We start from the raw sequence: 15649 nt of genomic DNA, 5'->3' as shown, positions 1-15649 counted from the left end.
CACATTTACACAGGAGAAAAGCGAGGGAATTGTTATATATTCCATTTATTTATAGCTGTATGAATAACAACTATTCCAGGGGAGAAAACCCAACCAAACAACAGAACACCAACAACACAACAGTCTTCTGTAAGAAGTAAAAACAAACGAGCTTTCGTCCTTCTTGGAAGGAGACAATGTACCAGCACATACGTACACACCTGGCTGCTCAATGTATAGTCTAGTCATGCTTCTTCAGGCTTCAGATTCCCCTTGATTTCATTTTGGGATGACAAGCTGTTTTTCAGGAGACCAGATCTGTCATACAAACAAACAAGAGTAATTCTGCAGCTGCTTTATCAGTACATCAGTAAAGTTACCTGGGATTCCACCCTATTCACCCCACAAAGTAGTCTTTTCCATGGCATTCCCAATGCACTGTCTGGTTTTGGTAAGACCATAACTTTAAATACTTGCGCAAGCTGATCCTTACAAGCAGGCTTCTAAATCCAAGTGCTATGTACCCAACACCAAATTTATTTACTTAAATGATAAAAGAGTATTCAAAACCTATTCTGAATTGTAATAAACCAACAGTATTACATACCACCTGATCTTCTCCTCTTCCTGCTTGTAGATCTGGTGGTTCCACCTTCTTGTTTCTGTGCAGCTGGATCCTCTCTCAGCAAGCCATGGTTGTCCCTTGGTGTGTAGCCAGACTGTCCTCTCAGTTTCATTGTCTGAGTGTGCTGAGTTGTCCTGAGGAACCTGGCACATTCCAGAAAGCCGTAAGCCAGGGCCAGGTCTGCTGCTGTTTGTCCGCTGTTGTTGCACAAGCTGAAACAGAGTAAACAAGAACCATTCCGTTAAAATGCAATATATATAATGAGCAAGCACTCTTCAATTTGATTAAGTGGTAACGTCAGATGGAAGTATAAAGATAAGTACAGAGAACTGATACGAAGAAGGCTTGCCAAGGGTGGCATGGGGCTCGACTCATACGGAGGTTTGGTATTAAATGCACCGAGGAGTAAGTGTTTTAAATAAATCTGTCATTAGACAAATGACTGGCTCAGCATATCAGGAAGGCAGGAGGAGAGTGAATGCAGCGTTAGTCAGAATGGAAAACTTACAAGGAGAACTTACGGTCAGGAATATTCTCTTAGCGGTTTCTGCAGAGGTTTTTAACGTGGAACTGAACAGCATATGGTCTGTGCTACTTCGGTGTTTATGGCAGTTTTTCGTACTGGTCTTAATGACAACACTCAAGCTGTATTTATAGTCTTGGCATGAATGCTCTGAACAAGGGAAAGTATTTGTAAAATACATGTACCCTCTGACACTTTCTGAAATAACTGAATGTAGCCCAACTTACTCAATTTTGGCATCACCGGCAACAAGCAGAGCAAGACATTCCAAACTCCCAACTCTTGCTGCTTTATGAATCGGGGCTTCTCCAAGGCAGTCCTAAAACCACAGTTTATATGTAGCAGTCAGTTTGAAGGAAGGGGAATAAAATGAGGCTATCTTGTTCTCCATCATGACTGTTTATGGAGTCTGTTATGAGTTGAGAAAGATTAAAAGACAGTAGCTAGTAAAGTGTACTTGGTAAGTGCCATTAAGTGCTTAGTGTGTTCATCACAGCAAAGCAGAAAACCTGTCCCATACAATACCCATTGTTTAACCTTTACCTTCTGATAGATGATGTACACAGCGTATAGCCTGCACACTGATGAACAGCATCTTTCAGCACCTTTCAGGGATTGTTGTGACCAACAGCTTGCTGCTACCGGCTCACAGGTGTAGGCAAATTAAATTGCAGCCAGAGGAAGAATCCTTAACGTTTACTGGAAGTAGGGATTCGATTTTGGAGGAAAAAGGAATGCTCATTTGTGTAAAAAAGTAGGTTCTTTTGACATCTGCATGCAGGAATGTAAGTGAAAATCACATTATACATAGCAGATGAAGTCACTAATGCAATATAGACAGGATTTCTGGTTCATTGAAAAATAAAAGTTATTCTAAAATAAGCAACCCCAGATACCTCATGAAATACAAGTGTGTATATAAAATCTTAGATAAAAAATACTCAAATAATATAACCTGAATTTACTGAGACGCCAGGTTAGAAATGGGAGAAAAACTTGTGCATTTTACCTGTTGGTTCAAATTCGCTCCCGTCTGCAGTTGCCAAAGTAGGAAGGCGGCTTCCCCACCGCAGGCAGCCAGGTGAGCTGGAGACTGACCAAAGGCATCCGCAGGTGCGTTCACAGCCGCTCCTGCCTCCAGCAGCTCGCTCAGAGTACCGGGCTGGGACAGGAGGAAGTGAAAGTCAGGATGCTGCTGCAAGGAGCGCTGCTCCGCGGCAGGAGCCCCCCCTCGCAGGCCACCGGCCCGGTGCGGAAAGCAGCCCGAGGCTCCTGGCCAGCAGCCCGCACCGCTCACCTCCGCGCCGCACGCCAGCACCAGCATCACCGCCCGCGGCACGTACGCACCCGCGCGGCCGGGGTGCCGGTTCCCAGGGCCGGCGGGCGGCGCCATGTCGCGCGGGGCGCCCCGGCACGTAGCACACGCGCGGTCCCGCCGGCTGGCCGCGCGGGGCACTCGCCATGGCGCTGGCTCGGGCTGCCGGGGGCAAGGGCGGCTCCACGGCGGTCCTGCCCGCCGGCCCTGTCGCTATCGGCCACACCGGCGGCTAGGGAAATAAGCCCCAGCGGGTTAGCTTGGATTTCCCTCCCCAGAAACCCTCAGGTCAGCGTGCAGAAACCCAGCCCTGCCGCCTTCCTGCCCGAGCTCTGCCACTGGGGCAAGGGCACCGAACGGGCAAGGCAGGCGCAGCCATCTCTGAAGCCCAAGGCTCAGTGCGGCCAGTACGGCACGCCCATCCCCAGCCTGAGTGGGACTGGGCCTGGTGATGGGGGATTCCAGGGTCCCCAACTATTGCACTTCCATTCAAAGTACATTTGGAAAAAGACAATCTAAATTTTCACTTCTTTGAGCATTAACTGTCCCGGAGAGGGTCAGACCATACAGGCCAAGGTCACAAAGCAAGCTTTCCAGCCACAGGCCTCTGCACTGGAAACCAGGACCAGCCACGGCAGCGCTCAGAGACCATGAGAATGCCTGGAACCCATTCTGAACGTGGCGACAGTGACGTTCAGTGGTGAAACCTGCTTCCCCCCAGCAGAGCTTTAGCACTCCGTGTCTATGGCTGTTGGGGAAGGCAGGGCGGGAGAGTGGCATGTCCACAGGCACACTCAAACACACTGACTGCTCTGAGCTTCCACGAACAGTGGCATAACTTCCCTTTGCACGGACAGAGCCTTTGCTCACGTTTGAAAGTAACTGCCTGTCCTTTCCGTGCTGTACAGTCCAGTCTGGCTGAGGATTCAGTTACCGCTAATGGTGCTTCCCAATTACAGGCTTCAAGTGAGGAGCATCTTAACCCAGTCAGTGTCTGAGGTATACAGTTTCCTTCCCTTAGCACTACAGTATTTCCTTCTGTGTTGGACGCCTATATGTTCATTATGGAAGTTACTCATAATCACTACCATCACTTAAAAAAAATAAAGGAAATAAAAAGTCATGTGTTTGAAAAAATGAAACCCCATGGGCTTGATAAACAGAGTTTGGGGAAAAGCAGTCTAACAAACACTGTTCCTTTGGGGTAGGTATATAGAGTTCTGAAATAAACGCACAGACATTGTGACAATTATGTCCTGCTTCCCCTTTCAGAAAGGAAATACAAATCATTAAGTCATGGAATATAAACAGACAATCTCTTTTTCAACAGTGCATAAATCCAGGTACAAAGGCAATGTATCAGTTCAGCAGAATCATTTCAGTGACAGTTTTCACCTCTCCTTTCATATGGAAATACACATGTGATTACCAGATTACTAGATACTACCCAACAGCTAGCCAAGCCAATGAGTTAATAAATTAAATCCCTACACTTCCACCTGCACATTGTAAGGTATGAAATACACAGCTGCACAAATGCCAGAAATCCGCAGTCATTGTTTATGCAATCGCAAAGACTTCTGAAAACCACATACCCAGAAGCAGCTTAAGACTCGGATCGCCCAACAGGATGTTTTGCCTTAAAGCCTTCCCTCCCCTACATGACCTCAGCAATCCCAAGGTGTCAAAGTTGAGGAATCCCATCTTTCCAGTTGAACCACCTACACAGATTCTGGCATCTGGCCAGCCCCAACTCTCTTCAAATTAACTGCTGTTAATTAGTTCTTGAGCTTCCTGTCGCATCTTGCTCACCTCATTAGTGCCTACAAAACTCTTCTGCCACTGAGTAACTGTTATGTGCACTGGCTGTAAACACATGCAGCTGGTCTGGAATAAAACTCCCTGAAAATCCCTCTGCGCTTTGAATCCCAGGCCACACATCTTGCAGAGGTATCAAGGAAATTATACTGGAGGAGCCAGCCCTAATAAACGTGTAAGCAATGGGCTGAGCCAGGGTGTGCTGCTGAACCTCACACCCTTCAGCGTCGAAAGCTGCAACCAGCGTTAACTGCCTTTGCTGGAGGGTACTGCTGCTCCCACAGGCTGTTCATCACCCTGCCTGTTCAGTCCAAGTAATTCACTGATGCTTCACAAAAAGTGTATTTCCTGTAGACTTCTTGGCCTGTATCATCTACACAAAGCAAATCGGGATGAGCTACAGGAGGGCTTGGCAACTAAAGTCAGCTGGGACTGTTGGATAACGTCACGTGGAGCCCACAGGTTTAGCCACATAAAACCGCAAGCATTACCCTCCTGTTGTGACTGTTGCCTCTGTCCCTGTTGCTATAGACACAGAGTGCGCTGGCAGAAATAGCAGGATGATAATCATCTGGGAGGAAAATAAAAGGCAAAATTAAAATCAAAGCCGGGAATGCAGCTTAGGATTATTTTTAAAGCACTCACGCAGCATTTTGGTGGTGTATCCTTTTGTGTGGGGGACAGCCAGAAGCCATCGACAGAAGTAGAAACAATGCCTTACATTTCAGGAGAAATCAGCTTCACACAGCATTTCTCCTCAAATATCTTTGCAACGTTGATAGTGTCTGTAAGGGGAAAACAAACTACAACACATGGTTCTGAAACCCCCACGTGCTAGGCTGTTACTGCCTCACCACCTTTTAACTGCATCACATTCAGAGTTTCTGTGGGGTTTGCCTATAATCTCTTTTTGCACAGCATTTTGGGCTTCTGCGTTTAACCTGCAACAGGACCGGCAGGCAGCAGGAAAGATCCAGTGGATGGCCAAACGCAGCCTGTCCTAACCCACCATGTATTTTCACATCGTTTAGCCCCAGCCAACAGCTAGAACTGTTATTTCCAGAGACCCCTGGCCCACATCACTGCTACAGGATCACAGAATCGTTTGGGTTGGAAGGCACCTTAGAGCTCATCCAGTTCCAACGCCCTGCCATTGGACAGGGACACCTTCCACTAGACCAGGTTGCTCCAAGCCCCGTCCAGCCTGGCTTGGTGTCACTCTCGATTCTCTCAGAAAATGGACCAAACCCAAAGGGAAAACGCCAGCTTTACCTTCCCTGTCTTCCTCCTGCCTGGTCAGAGGCCGTGGGGCCACAAGGCCCAGCTGCGCAGCACTGCTCGATGCCGCTACCGTGCGGGCTGGGTGGTGCTTCGGGACAGCAAGGGGGGCAACTGCCACGCAACCGCCATTAGCCAGCCGCCGTCACCCCGCCGCCGCCGGCTGCCTCGAGGCGCTCCGCCGCTCCCCGCCGCGGGGCGGCCGCCGTGACCGCCGCCGGCGGCTCGGGCAGCCCGACACCAGCGGGGGCCGCAGCCCAGCTCCCAGCCAGCCGCCACCCGGCCCTCGGCCTCCCGCCGGGGGCGATGCGGCTGCGCAGCGAGCGCCTTACCCTGGCCTACAGCACCCAGCTCGCCCCTGAGGCAGCAGGTACGGAGCCGGCCCTCGGGGCTGCACCCCCCTCCCCTCAGCTGGGCCTGCGGGGGTCCCGCAGCCCCGCTGCGTCCCGGCAGGCGCCGTAAGGCATTTCGTGATGTGAAGTGCCTTCTCCGGTTCAGATTTGCTTTTAAGCGGTTCCACAGCAAACTGGACCTTCACAAGGTCCTCACTGAACTTCATCCCTTTAATGAAATAGCCGTTTCATCTTAGTCCTTTAAAAGACGCAAACAGAAGGGGACCGCACCAGCTTCAGACCTTTAGTGTGCTTATCGATGCTGTTCTGTCTGTTCTGGGAAAATAACCCTAATGTTTGTCAATTTTCAAGCGGAGAACTGCAACCATGCTGCTTTATTTGCAAAAGCTGAGGAGCTGTTGGTGAAGAGAATGGCAAGTGGAGATCCTGTGGCATGCTTTTTGAGAGGACAGCTGTACTACGAAGAGGTTGTACTTTCCTTCTTTTAAGGAAATGCTGTAAAGCTGGCAATTTTTTAATACCATTTCAGCGTGAAAAGAGACACCTTAAACTAAAAGAGATGTCTGTGCCTGTTTTTTTCCTATGAAAAGCACCAGGTGTTCTCCCATGTAAGTTTTTCCTGCACCGTCCCCAAGCATCTAGTGGTGGCTCCCAAGGATGGGGTAAAGAAGCAGCAGCCTGTCCCTACAGCTAACTTCCAAGCTGAGCTGGTTTTTGGCCAGCTGACTGGCTAACCACCGCATACTGTTTTCAGTTACGTGGTTCTGGTCCCTGACCCCAGACACAGCTTTTGATCTTTGCTCTCCCTACCTAACTGCCAGTTTTGAGTTTAGTCTTTGTATAATCAACCCTTTGTTGAGATGTAAAACCAGATTCTTATAAACCCTCAAGGTATAAGAATATCTCACTTAAAGGATGTCAGATAGACAGGGCAGGGCATCTGGATCAGACATTTTCCTCCTTGAACGAAAAAGATGGCATCTGGGAGAAGGATAAAGATGGTCAGACTGTCTTTTGGTTTCAGAGATGATGCTTGCTTCCAGCCTGTCCAGCTTTCTTGTGGTTGTTGACTTACTCTGTTTCTGATTTCTACAACTTCTGTAATTGTTCTATGCAAATTTTTCTTCCTTGTTCGTGAGGGAATTGCTCCAAGTTGAAAAACTGCAAGAGAGTATATATCAGAGTGAGGCAGCCATATGTACCCTTTGTACTGTTCTGTCTTTCCCAGGGGTTGTATGAAGAAGCATTAATACAATTTGAAAAAATCAAGGATTTAGATTTTCAAGCAATGTATCAGCTTGGTGTAATGCATTATGATGGACTAGGCACTACAGAAGACCCTGTAAGTAATACAGCTGTGTGCTTTTTACTTTCCTTTTAATATTAGCTGTTAATTACTAAGACCTTTATAAGCTTGATTATTTAGTTTCAAATAAGCAGGTCTTTGATTTACAATCAGTTTCAAGAAGTACAGGTGTTTAAAAAGCATCATTAAAGATAGAGGGTTCTGGGCTGAAGTAGTTCTCAAAACCAGTTGTAACAAAATAGGTTCATTTGAAAAATACAGTAATTGTTACTTTAAATTATGAATTTTAAAGGTTTGGTTGTGCTGTGTGGAAGCTGTTTTAAAATTGCTATTCGTTACTTATTAATAAGCAGTGTATATAAATGAAAATGTGTAAAAATGGACATCAAACAACTATATAGTTTTGCACAAAGGTGTTTTTTAAGGTACTTTCTAGTCTCTTAACATGGATACTAAAGTTGATTATACTTTTAGATTGGAGATCAGGAGGAAATTCTTTCCTGTTAGGGTGGTGAGGCACTGGAATGGGTTGCCCAGGGAGGTTGTGAGTGCTCCATCCCTGGCAGTGTTCAAGGCCAGGTTGGATGAAGCCTTGGGTGGGATGGTTTAGTGAGAGGTGTCCCTGTCCATGGCAGGGGGGGTGGAACTAGATGATCTTGAGGTCCTTTCCAACCCTAACTCTTCTATGATTCTATGATTCTATGCTTCTGCCAGTGGTTGGCAGTAATATTTTAAAATTAGAGAAAGAATTACATTTTCAAGAACTCGAAGAATTCAAATTGAAGAGTCACATTTCAAAAAAGGAAGATGAATGAATTGCTGCCATAAGAAGAGAGTTAATTTATTGGAGAACATGACTTAAAAGAGTGGTACAAGGAGAGAATACAAATAGGGTGAAAGAAAGGGTATGTAACAAGATGGGAGGGGTAAACATAATCGAACAGCATATTAACCAGTCAGACTCTTGTGCTTAAGAGGATTGTCAGCAGAACAGAAATTATTCTGCTGGGTTTTAGAGGTGGTTCGTTTGTTCTGTATGCTGTATGCCTGCATAATTACCACATTGGTTTGTTTGCAAATAAACACGTCAGTAAAGTTTCTTTCTTTTTTGTGTATTTCAGTATGAGAGAGGTGAGTAAGAGAGGAACCTTTTGCAAAGGAGTGTCTCCTAGTGCATTTAAACAGGGAGTCCATGCTAAATCCTAACAGTGCAAATCTTGTTTCCAAAATACTTTTGAGGTCCCTGGATGATACACATCTGTTCGTACGCAATGTTTGTTCTCCGTATGCTTATTTAACATTATCATTTTTTTGTCCATTATGAATTTAAGGCATTTTTAATGGAGGGACTTCAGAGTGCATTAGTGTTGCCACTTTGCCTTCTGTTAAGGTTGTTTTATGATTTCAGATACATTATGCAATATGAGAAAGTTTACAGATCAGTATTGAAAAAGTAGCATGTTTAGGATGTGACATTTATGTAAGTACAAGAGTATTTCTCAGAAAATTTTTATCAGTGAAGAGGAATATAGTATTAGATGAACATTTATAAGGAAAAGTTTCACATTAAAAATATGTCTCGGCCAAAAATCTAGGGGCTGTCTAGTAACCAAAAATCAGTTCTGCTTTGCTATGACACTGTTCTCCAGACTGTCCGACCAATATACCTCAGCCTTTCTTCAACGTGGAAAACTTTACCTGTTTTGCAGAACATAGTGGATTGTCAGGTTCTTTATCTCATCCTCTTCAGAGTCTTAATGTAGTAACCAAAATGTCTCAATTTTTAGGAGAGGGGAGTGGAATACATGAAGAAAATACTCTACTCTGATTCCCCAAAAGCAAAACACTTGAAGTTTGCAGCTGCATACAATCTTGGCAGAGCATATTATGAAGGATGTGGTGTCAAGCAGTCAACTGAAGAGGCTGAAAGGTAATGGCAGTCAGTAATTTTCCTGATGAATGTAAGATGCTGCGTTACTTGAACTTTCTTTGTCCCCATTTTCTTAGGTTGTGGCTTTTTGCTGCAGACCATGGAAATCCAAAAGCAAGTGTAAAGGCCCAGAGTACTTTAGGAATGCTTTATTCTATGTCAGCTCAAAAAGACCTGAAGAAGGTAAAGCCCACTTGTACCTTTTGAGTTTCATGAGTCCCAGTTAATCTTGACTTTGCAGAAAGATTAACAGGTTAAAACTTAAACAGAGGATAGTTTAGATTGGATATAAGGAAGAAGTTCTTTACTGTGAGGGTGGTGAGGCACTGGAATGGGTTGCCCAGGGAAGCTGTGAATGCTCCATCCCTGGTGGTGTTCAAGGCCAGGCTGGACAGAGCCTTGGGTGACATGGTTTAGTGTGAGGTGTCCCTGCCCATGGCAGGGGGGTTGGAACTAGATGGTCCTAAGGCCTTTCCAACCCTAACTCTTCTATGATTCTATAATCTATTTGTCTCTGAAAGCTGTATTTTAAGTACTGCTAGGCATTATCATCCATCTGAGCCTGTATGAACAGATGGCCACAATCCCTCATTGTGACTAATTTGATGCTGCTGGCCAACATGTTCTGGTTTTGGTTTTTTTTACTGGGAGTAACAGGGAGAATTGGTATTGGAATAGAATGGATTTCAGTTTTGTCAGCTTTGGCAACCTTCAGAAACCAAGCAGATGTCACTGACGATAAATGAAGCAGGTTTTAAAGCCTTACAAGGGTTCTGCTGTCTTTTATGCATAAGCATTTCTTACAGGATGGTTGATATAAAAGTGTTTCTAGAAACGCTATGGAACAAAGCAGCTAAAGTAAATGTATACTCCAACTTTGTGCCTCTTCTTTAGGCCTTTTTCTGGCATTCAGAAGCATGTGGCAATGGAAGTCTGGAATCACAGGGAGCGCTCGGTGTTATGTATCTCTATGGACAAGGTATAGGTCAAAACACCAAGGCTGCTTTGGAGTGTTTGAGAGAAGCAGCACAACGTGGCAACATCTATGCTCAAGGTCATCTTGTGGAATATTATTACAATAGAAAATTTTACTCAACAGCTGCTGCAGTAGCCAAAAGGTGAAAATAATTTTGATTTTTTATGATGATTCTTTATGTAAGACCACAGTGCTCAGATTAATATGGTTAATAAGTTCATGCTCTTGTCTCTCAAACTCAGGAGATGTTTGAGATAATGAATTGCAAAACCTCCTGTAGAAGAGGGAATAGCAACTCAGTGACAAAATTAATACTCGAAGGTTCTCACCGCTTTTCTTTTTGATCCTGTGAAGCGAAACAGCCTTGAACTAGAATCCTAAGTAGACCAAATAGAAGCCCACATGCAGCCCTGCTTTCCATGTCTCCTCAGTCTGCAATCTCTAGGTTTCACCACTCCCTTTTAAATGCCTACCATTATAGAACCCCAGGTTGGAAGGGACCTCAAGAATCATCTGGTCCAGCTTTTCTAGGCAAGGCATGACCTAGACTAGATGTCCAAGCACACTGTCCAGCTGAATCTTAAATGTTTTCAGTGTTGGAGAATGCACCACTTCCCTGGGGAGGTTATTGCAATGGCTGATTGTTCTCATGCAAAACTTTCCTCTTATATCCAGTTGGAATCTCCCCAGAATTAACTTGCACCCATTACCTTTCATCTTTTTTCATGTGACTCCTTGTAAAAAAGGAGTCTCTGTCTTGTTTGTAGCACCCTTTAAATGCTGGAACATGGTGATAAGGTTTCCTCTGAGCCACCTTTTCTCAAGGCTGAACAAAGCCAGCTCTCTCAGCATTTCCTCATACAGCAGGCTTCCCAGTCCTCTGGTAATCTTTATGGTCCTTCTCTGGACCTTCTCCAGCCTGTCCACATCTCATATAGGAGGGACCAAAGCTAAATACAGTATTCCAGGTGCGGCCTGACAAGCCTCAAGCAGAGTGGGATGATGACCTGTCTGATGTTGATGCCTTGTTGATGTAACCCAGCATCCTGTTGGCTTTGCCAGCAGCTACACACTGTTCGCATATATTGAGCTTGTCCACCAGGACCCCCAGGTCCCTTCCCACAGACCTGCTGCCCAGCCAGCCACATCCCAGCCTGTGCTCCACTCCTGGACTATGTTTTCCAGGTGCAAGACCTTAAACACTTGTCCTTGTTGAATTTCATAAGGTTTTTGTTAGCCCACTCTTCCAGCCTAGTCAGGTCAGCCTGTTGGGTGGCTCTCTCTTCCAAAGTGTACACTTCCCACTTAGTCTGGTATCATCAGCAAACTCCATTTAGGTACACTTGATGCCATCTTCCAGATCACTTACAAAGACTTGTTTAATAACAAGTGTTGGGCCCAGTATTGATCTTACAGAAGCTGCATCCTGTACATGTCATTCATAGCAGCAGCTCTGTTTTTATCTTCTTTTGCACTGCAAGTAGCCTGAAAGCTATTCAGTATAGTCTAGCGTGGCTCCCTTGGAATGCACCCCGTACAGCCATTGCTGCATGGTAGGTTATCCAGACAAGTGAACAGTGCACTTCATCAGCTGCAACTGTAATTGCAGAAAATAGCAATGAAATCTGATACTACAGCCAGAAGTGACCATTTCTGAACCAAGAGATACTGCCACCACGCTTGAAACAGTTCCACTTCACTGGGATTGCAGTTGGTCTTGAGGCAAAAATCTAAGCAGTTCAACCAGTTGTATCAATACTTTTTCTGCTAAGATTTGTTTGTCTGGGTTCATACTAACTGCATGGTTTGTTCCATACAAACAACTACATGGTTTGTTATGTACAAACATCCAAGCATTATGTGATTATGTACAGTATAGCTTAATATTGTGAGACTAGATTAGCTACTAGTGTTTCACTTCAAATAACAGTTCTGTTATGCTCTACACTTCTACTTAACCATTCCTATGATGTGTTCTTGAAGTCAACCATGCTGAACTAGAATTTTCCACCTGACTTAACTGGGCATTGTTTGCATCAGCATCCTGTTGTGTATCTTTTGAAGAAGTCAAAAATGCTACATATCGGAAAGATAGAAGAGGTAGTAAGTTACTGCTATTGTAGTTGAATGGTTTTGCTAATAAGTCATTGGGGTTGTTGGGTTTTTGAGTTTTTTGTCTTTTTTCCTATTGTGTTGCTTCATTTGTTTATTGGGACCAAATTAAGTGGGAGAATACTGCTCTGAACACAATCAAGTGATTTAATAGGCACTGACTTGTTCAGAACAATCTTTCATACACTGATTTATAGGGAATAGCAATAAATTCAAATGACTTGCACTTCTTTTTCTTCTGTCAAGCATATAATTACTCTTTGTGTCTAAAAAGGATACAGGGCTTGGGGGGCTCTGTTTTAAGACAACAGCTAGGAAAAAAATAAGTTCCCACTTTGAAATGTTGTACCTAATACTGCAGCAACAGCAACAGGTGATCATAGCCTGACAGTGAAAACAATGTTCACTTTATCTCTCTGATTCTTAAAATGGTTCCTGGTAAAAACAACATGCTGAAAATAAGGTGCCAGTAAGAAGAGATGCAGAATAAAGAAAATAGCTGAAACATTTGTCAGTGGTTGTCAGAAGTGGGTTTTACAATCTTAGTCTGTCAGGTATGACCAAGATCTTTGGGTTACTATGATTTTGAACTTGGAGTTTTACAATCACGGAAACATGGAATGGTTTGGGTTGGCCCATTACAGATCATCTAGTTCCAGCCCCCCTGCTGTGGGCAGGGACACCTTCCAACTAGATAAGGTTGCTCAACTGAATTGAAAAGCTCTGCTTTTCCTCCAGAAACATACATTTTTTTCCATGAAGTATTTTAATGGAAAAAATAAAGTATGCTGCCTTTTCTAACTAGTATAGCTGTAGTGAAAGTGACTGCAGAAGTTATGTACTTGTTTTTGATTTAATGTAACAATATTCAAATAAGACTAATTTCAGATACTGAATAGAAGAATCCTCATCAGGTTGCTGAATACATACACATTTCAGCTTATTTTGGATAATGATGGAAAGGAGGTGGTGTCAAGTCATATATGGTTTACTTCAATTATTGCTTGAGGTAGCATTATCTAAGCTAACGCTGTAAATTCCACAACAGAATGACAGACCATGATGACATCAATACACTAGCAAAGATAACCGACTGTCTTCCCGCATATGTTGCCAAGGGGGTTGCCATGGCTGCTTTCTACTTGGGTAGATGCCTCCAGCTTGGCCTAGGTGTACAGCAAGATCAAGCTGCTGCTGCAAAATACTATTCTAGGGTAAGTTGGGAAAATGTGTCTGGAAAGACTAGTTTATGTCTCATGAAACTGAGTGATGCCTTGGGTTTCAGTCTTTAAATGTGTTTGGTTAAAGAATCCAACATCATGTTAAAAAAAAATGGTGCAAGAAAATGAAGAGTTATAAAATTATATCAAAATCTACTAAAAATAGTCTGAAAGGATGCTGTCTGCCCACTTGCTTAAGCAAACATTGCATTGTGGCAAACGTCAAAAAAACATCTGTGGTAACTACCCCAGCAAAGAGCTTGGTAACTTGCAAGATAGATTAGCTAAACCATTTGAATAATCTTATCCCAAATTGATTTGTTGTCTCTCCCTCAAACTGGAAAACCCTAACTTTAGATTCTGTAACAATTACAACCATCATTAACATACTGAAGTCAGTCATACCTGGCTGTCGTACTTGGTTTTATATTTTAACAATACCTGAGGATCTACTGTTACTGACACATACGGGCAAAAATAGGTCACATTGTTTGAAAGTTCTAAAGTTGGAGTAAAATTTCTTGCTTGAGGAAGAAGATCAATAGCAGCTTCTAGAAGGTGAATCTAGTAGATAATATCATTGATAGTTAAAGGTACAGTCGAGGCAAGATGATTACACCAACTGGAAGGGAGTGTAGCAAGATTGGATCTGTGCTTCAGAAAGATTATATGCTTTCTGTGCATGTAGAGACCATTTGTTTCAGCAAGTAGAATACTTCATGTCCATCTTGGTGCAATCCAAATAAATGGAGAGTTATGTCAATGATAAATTATCAAGTAACAGTTTTTGTGGCTCCTTACTCAGGGAAACCACTGATACAAGAGACTTAGCAGAGAAGAGGTGGTCCTCTGAATGCATACTTTTTAAACAATTTATTCTCCTGCTGTGGAAAGTGTTACAGAGGGTAGGATGAGGAGGAGAATGGGAAAGGAATATAAGCCGGTGTTAAGAATGCTGTAGGCAGCAGTCCAAGGTAAGTTTTAAGGACTTTCACTCATCATTCACTACCTGTACATCTGAGCCTGATCTAGGAAGGCTGCTACCTTCTTAGTATAAAGAGAGGTGATTTCTATTGATCAGTGGCATGCATCTCCACTCAACAACAGAAGTAATGGAAAATAAACGAGGAAGGTACCTGAAGCAGTAACTTCAGAACAAGTAAAAGACAAGAGTTGTGGGTGTGTTCAGTTTCTTTTGTACTTGGAAAATAATTCTTGTGTTAACTGTACAATTATACCCACTTAAAATCAAAATCTTGTTTGCTTTTTTAATTAACTGCTCAGCTGTGGTTTTGGCCTACCATTCTAAGACCCTGTCAGTTCTGACAGGCAAGAAAGAGAAGATGCACATTCCAGAGGGTACTGAAAAAGGTGATGCAAGTGAAGTAAACTGATCCTGCCTGTGAGCAGATCTAGGTTTTTGACTGTGGTGGCAGCACATCCCATATCAACAAAAAGAATAAAAAGTTAAAACCAACGCTACAGTCAAGTATGCTCAGTTTAAATACTCATTTTTTTCTTCAGAAAAAGGGATTTAAAGCTGAGTAGCATAATAATTCTTGAATATTTTAACAAATTGGTTAACTTTTGTTGTAATTATCTGAGATAAAGACCTCATTAGTGTTATATTGATATTGACAACATCCAATTTTACTTTAGCCACAAACTAGAACTGCCTGTTCTTTGTTTTCAAAGGCGTGTCTTCTGGACCCTGATGTTGCTGCTGACCTTGAACTGGCAGCTAATCTTGGGAAAATTTAGCATTTCCTTTAGCGGTGACTGGTATATAAATGTACTACCACAATAAACCGTCTTTAATCTCCAGCATTTACAGAGTGTTCTTCACTTACTGCTTGCTTTCCAACTTTACAGAAATTACTATTTAAAGCAATCTACTGACTCTTTTTTATCTAAAAAAACAGAGAAAGTAAAAAGCTCACACTCTAACTGAGATGAGGCAAAGGCAGATTTGAAAATTCTATCGAAGACTTACGGTTTATTAAGGACATTTTACTGGGGCAGATGTCATGTGTTTTCATGTCATACTGCTATATAGCACATGAATCAAACCAAAACCAAATAAAAATGGTTGTTCCCTTTTCTGCATTCTTAATATTTCAACATTCAATTTTAATACTCTGAAAAGCTTGAACCCAAATTTGTCCACTTTCCACATTCAGCCCATTCACAGGTCACAGCCATTTTGAAATCTTA

General features: G+C 43.3%; 2 protein-coding genes across 7 annotated transcripts; one reads left to right on the top strand and one right to left on the bottom strand.

Annotated features, from left to right (window-relative positions):
• Positions 1 to 29: 29 nt before the first annotated feature.
• On the bottom strand, positions 30 to 5848 carry ANKRD37 (ankyrin repeat domain 37). 3 transcript variants are annotated; one of them, XM_065695703.1, is made up of 7 exons: positions 5533 to 5848; positions 4906 to 5045; positions 4752 to 4831; positions 2137 to 2289; positions 1355 to 1446; positions 587 to 816; positions 30 to 297 (listed from the first exon to the last, which is right to left on the bottom strand). In XM_065695703.1, exons 2-7 carry the CDS (start codon positions 4910 to 4912, stop codon positions 284 to 286), a joined length of 576 nt encoding a protein of 191 aa, XP_065551775.1. In that variant the 5' UTR covers positions 4913 to 5045; positions 5533 to 5848; the 3' UTR covers positions 30 to 283. The 3 variants fall into 3 exon arrangements, with proteins under 3 accessions (XP_065551775.1, XP_065551782.1, XP_065551765.1); XM_065695710.1 differs by lacking the exon at positions 5533 to 5848 and having other exon boundaries at positions 4906 to 5491; XM_065695693.1 differs by lacking the exons at positions 4752 to 4831; positions 4906 to 5045; positions 5533 to 5848 and adding an exon at positions 2425 to 2585.
• On the top strand, positions 5637 to 15262 carry LRP2BP (LRP2 binding protein). Of its 4 annotated transcripts, none has more exons than XM_065695650.1 (8): positions 5637 to 5908; positions 6243 to 6358; positions 7120 to 7233; positions 8985 to 9127; positions 9205 to 9310; positions 10022 to 10245; positions 13264 to 13429; positions 15131 to 15262. In XM_065695650.1, exons 1-8 carry the CDS (start codon positions 5845 to 5847, stop codon positions 15194 to 15196), a joined length of 999 nt encoding a protein of 332 aa, XP_065551722.1. In that variant the 5' UTR covers positions 5637 to 5844; the 3' UTR covers positions 15197 to 15262. The 4 variants fall into 4 exon arrangements, with proteins under 4 accessions (XP_065551722.1, XP_065551733.1, XP_065551742.1 ...); XM_065695661.1 differs by having other exon boundaries at positions 5640 to 5908; positions 13334 to 13429; XM_065695670.1 differs by lacking the exon at positions 6243 to 6358 and having other exon boundaries at positions 5641 to 5908.
• Positions 15263 to 15649: the final 387 nt, after the last annotated feature.

This window comes from Lathamus discolor, chromosome 1 (genome assembly GCF_037157495.1).
Source record: "Lathamus discolor isolate bLatDis1 chromosome 1, bLatDis1.hap1, whole genome shotgun sequence".
In the NCBI taxonomy this organism is placed as follows: domain Eukaryota; kingdom Metazoa; phylum Chordata; class Aves; order Psittaciformes; family Psittacidae; genus Lathamus; species Lathamus discolor.
Note: the sequence above shows the minus strand (reverse complement) of the source record. Positions and strands in the feature narration are given on the sequence as shown.

What these genes read in the sequence shown, in the direction of transcription:
- LRP2BP (XM_065695650.1), top strand. Translation starts at nt 5,845, where the DNA reads ATGCGGCTGCGCAGCGAGCGCCTTACCCTGGCCTACAGCACCCAGCTC. An exon ending in GACAGCTGTACTACGAAGAG is followed by an intron (nt 6,359 to 7,119) that starts GTTGTACTTTCC and finishes TGTCTTTCCCAG; the next exon opens with GGGTTGTATGAAGAAGCATT. An exon ending in TCAACTGAAGAGGCTGAAAG is followed by an intron (nt 9,128 to 9,204) that starts GTAATGGCAGTC and finishes CCATTTTCTTAG; the next exon opens with GTTGTGGCTTTTTGCTGCAG.
- ANKRD37 (XM_065695693.1), bottom strand. Translation starts at nt 2,520, where the DNA reads ATGGCGCCGCCCGCCGGCCCTGGGAACCGGCACCCCGGCCGCGCGGGT. An exon ending in GAGCGAATTTGAACCAACAG is followed by an intron (nt 1,447 to 2,136) that starts GTAAAATGCACA and finishes CTGTGGTTTTAG; the next exon opens with GACTGCCTTGGAGAAGCCCC. An exon ending in GCCGGTGATGCCAAAATTGA is followed by an intron (nt 817 to 1,354) that starts GTAAGTTGGGCT and finishes ACTCTGTTTCAG; the next exon opens with CTTGTGCAACAACAGCGGAC.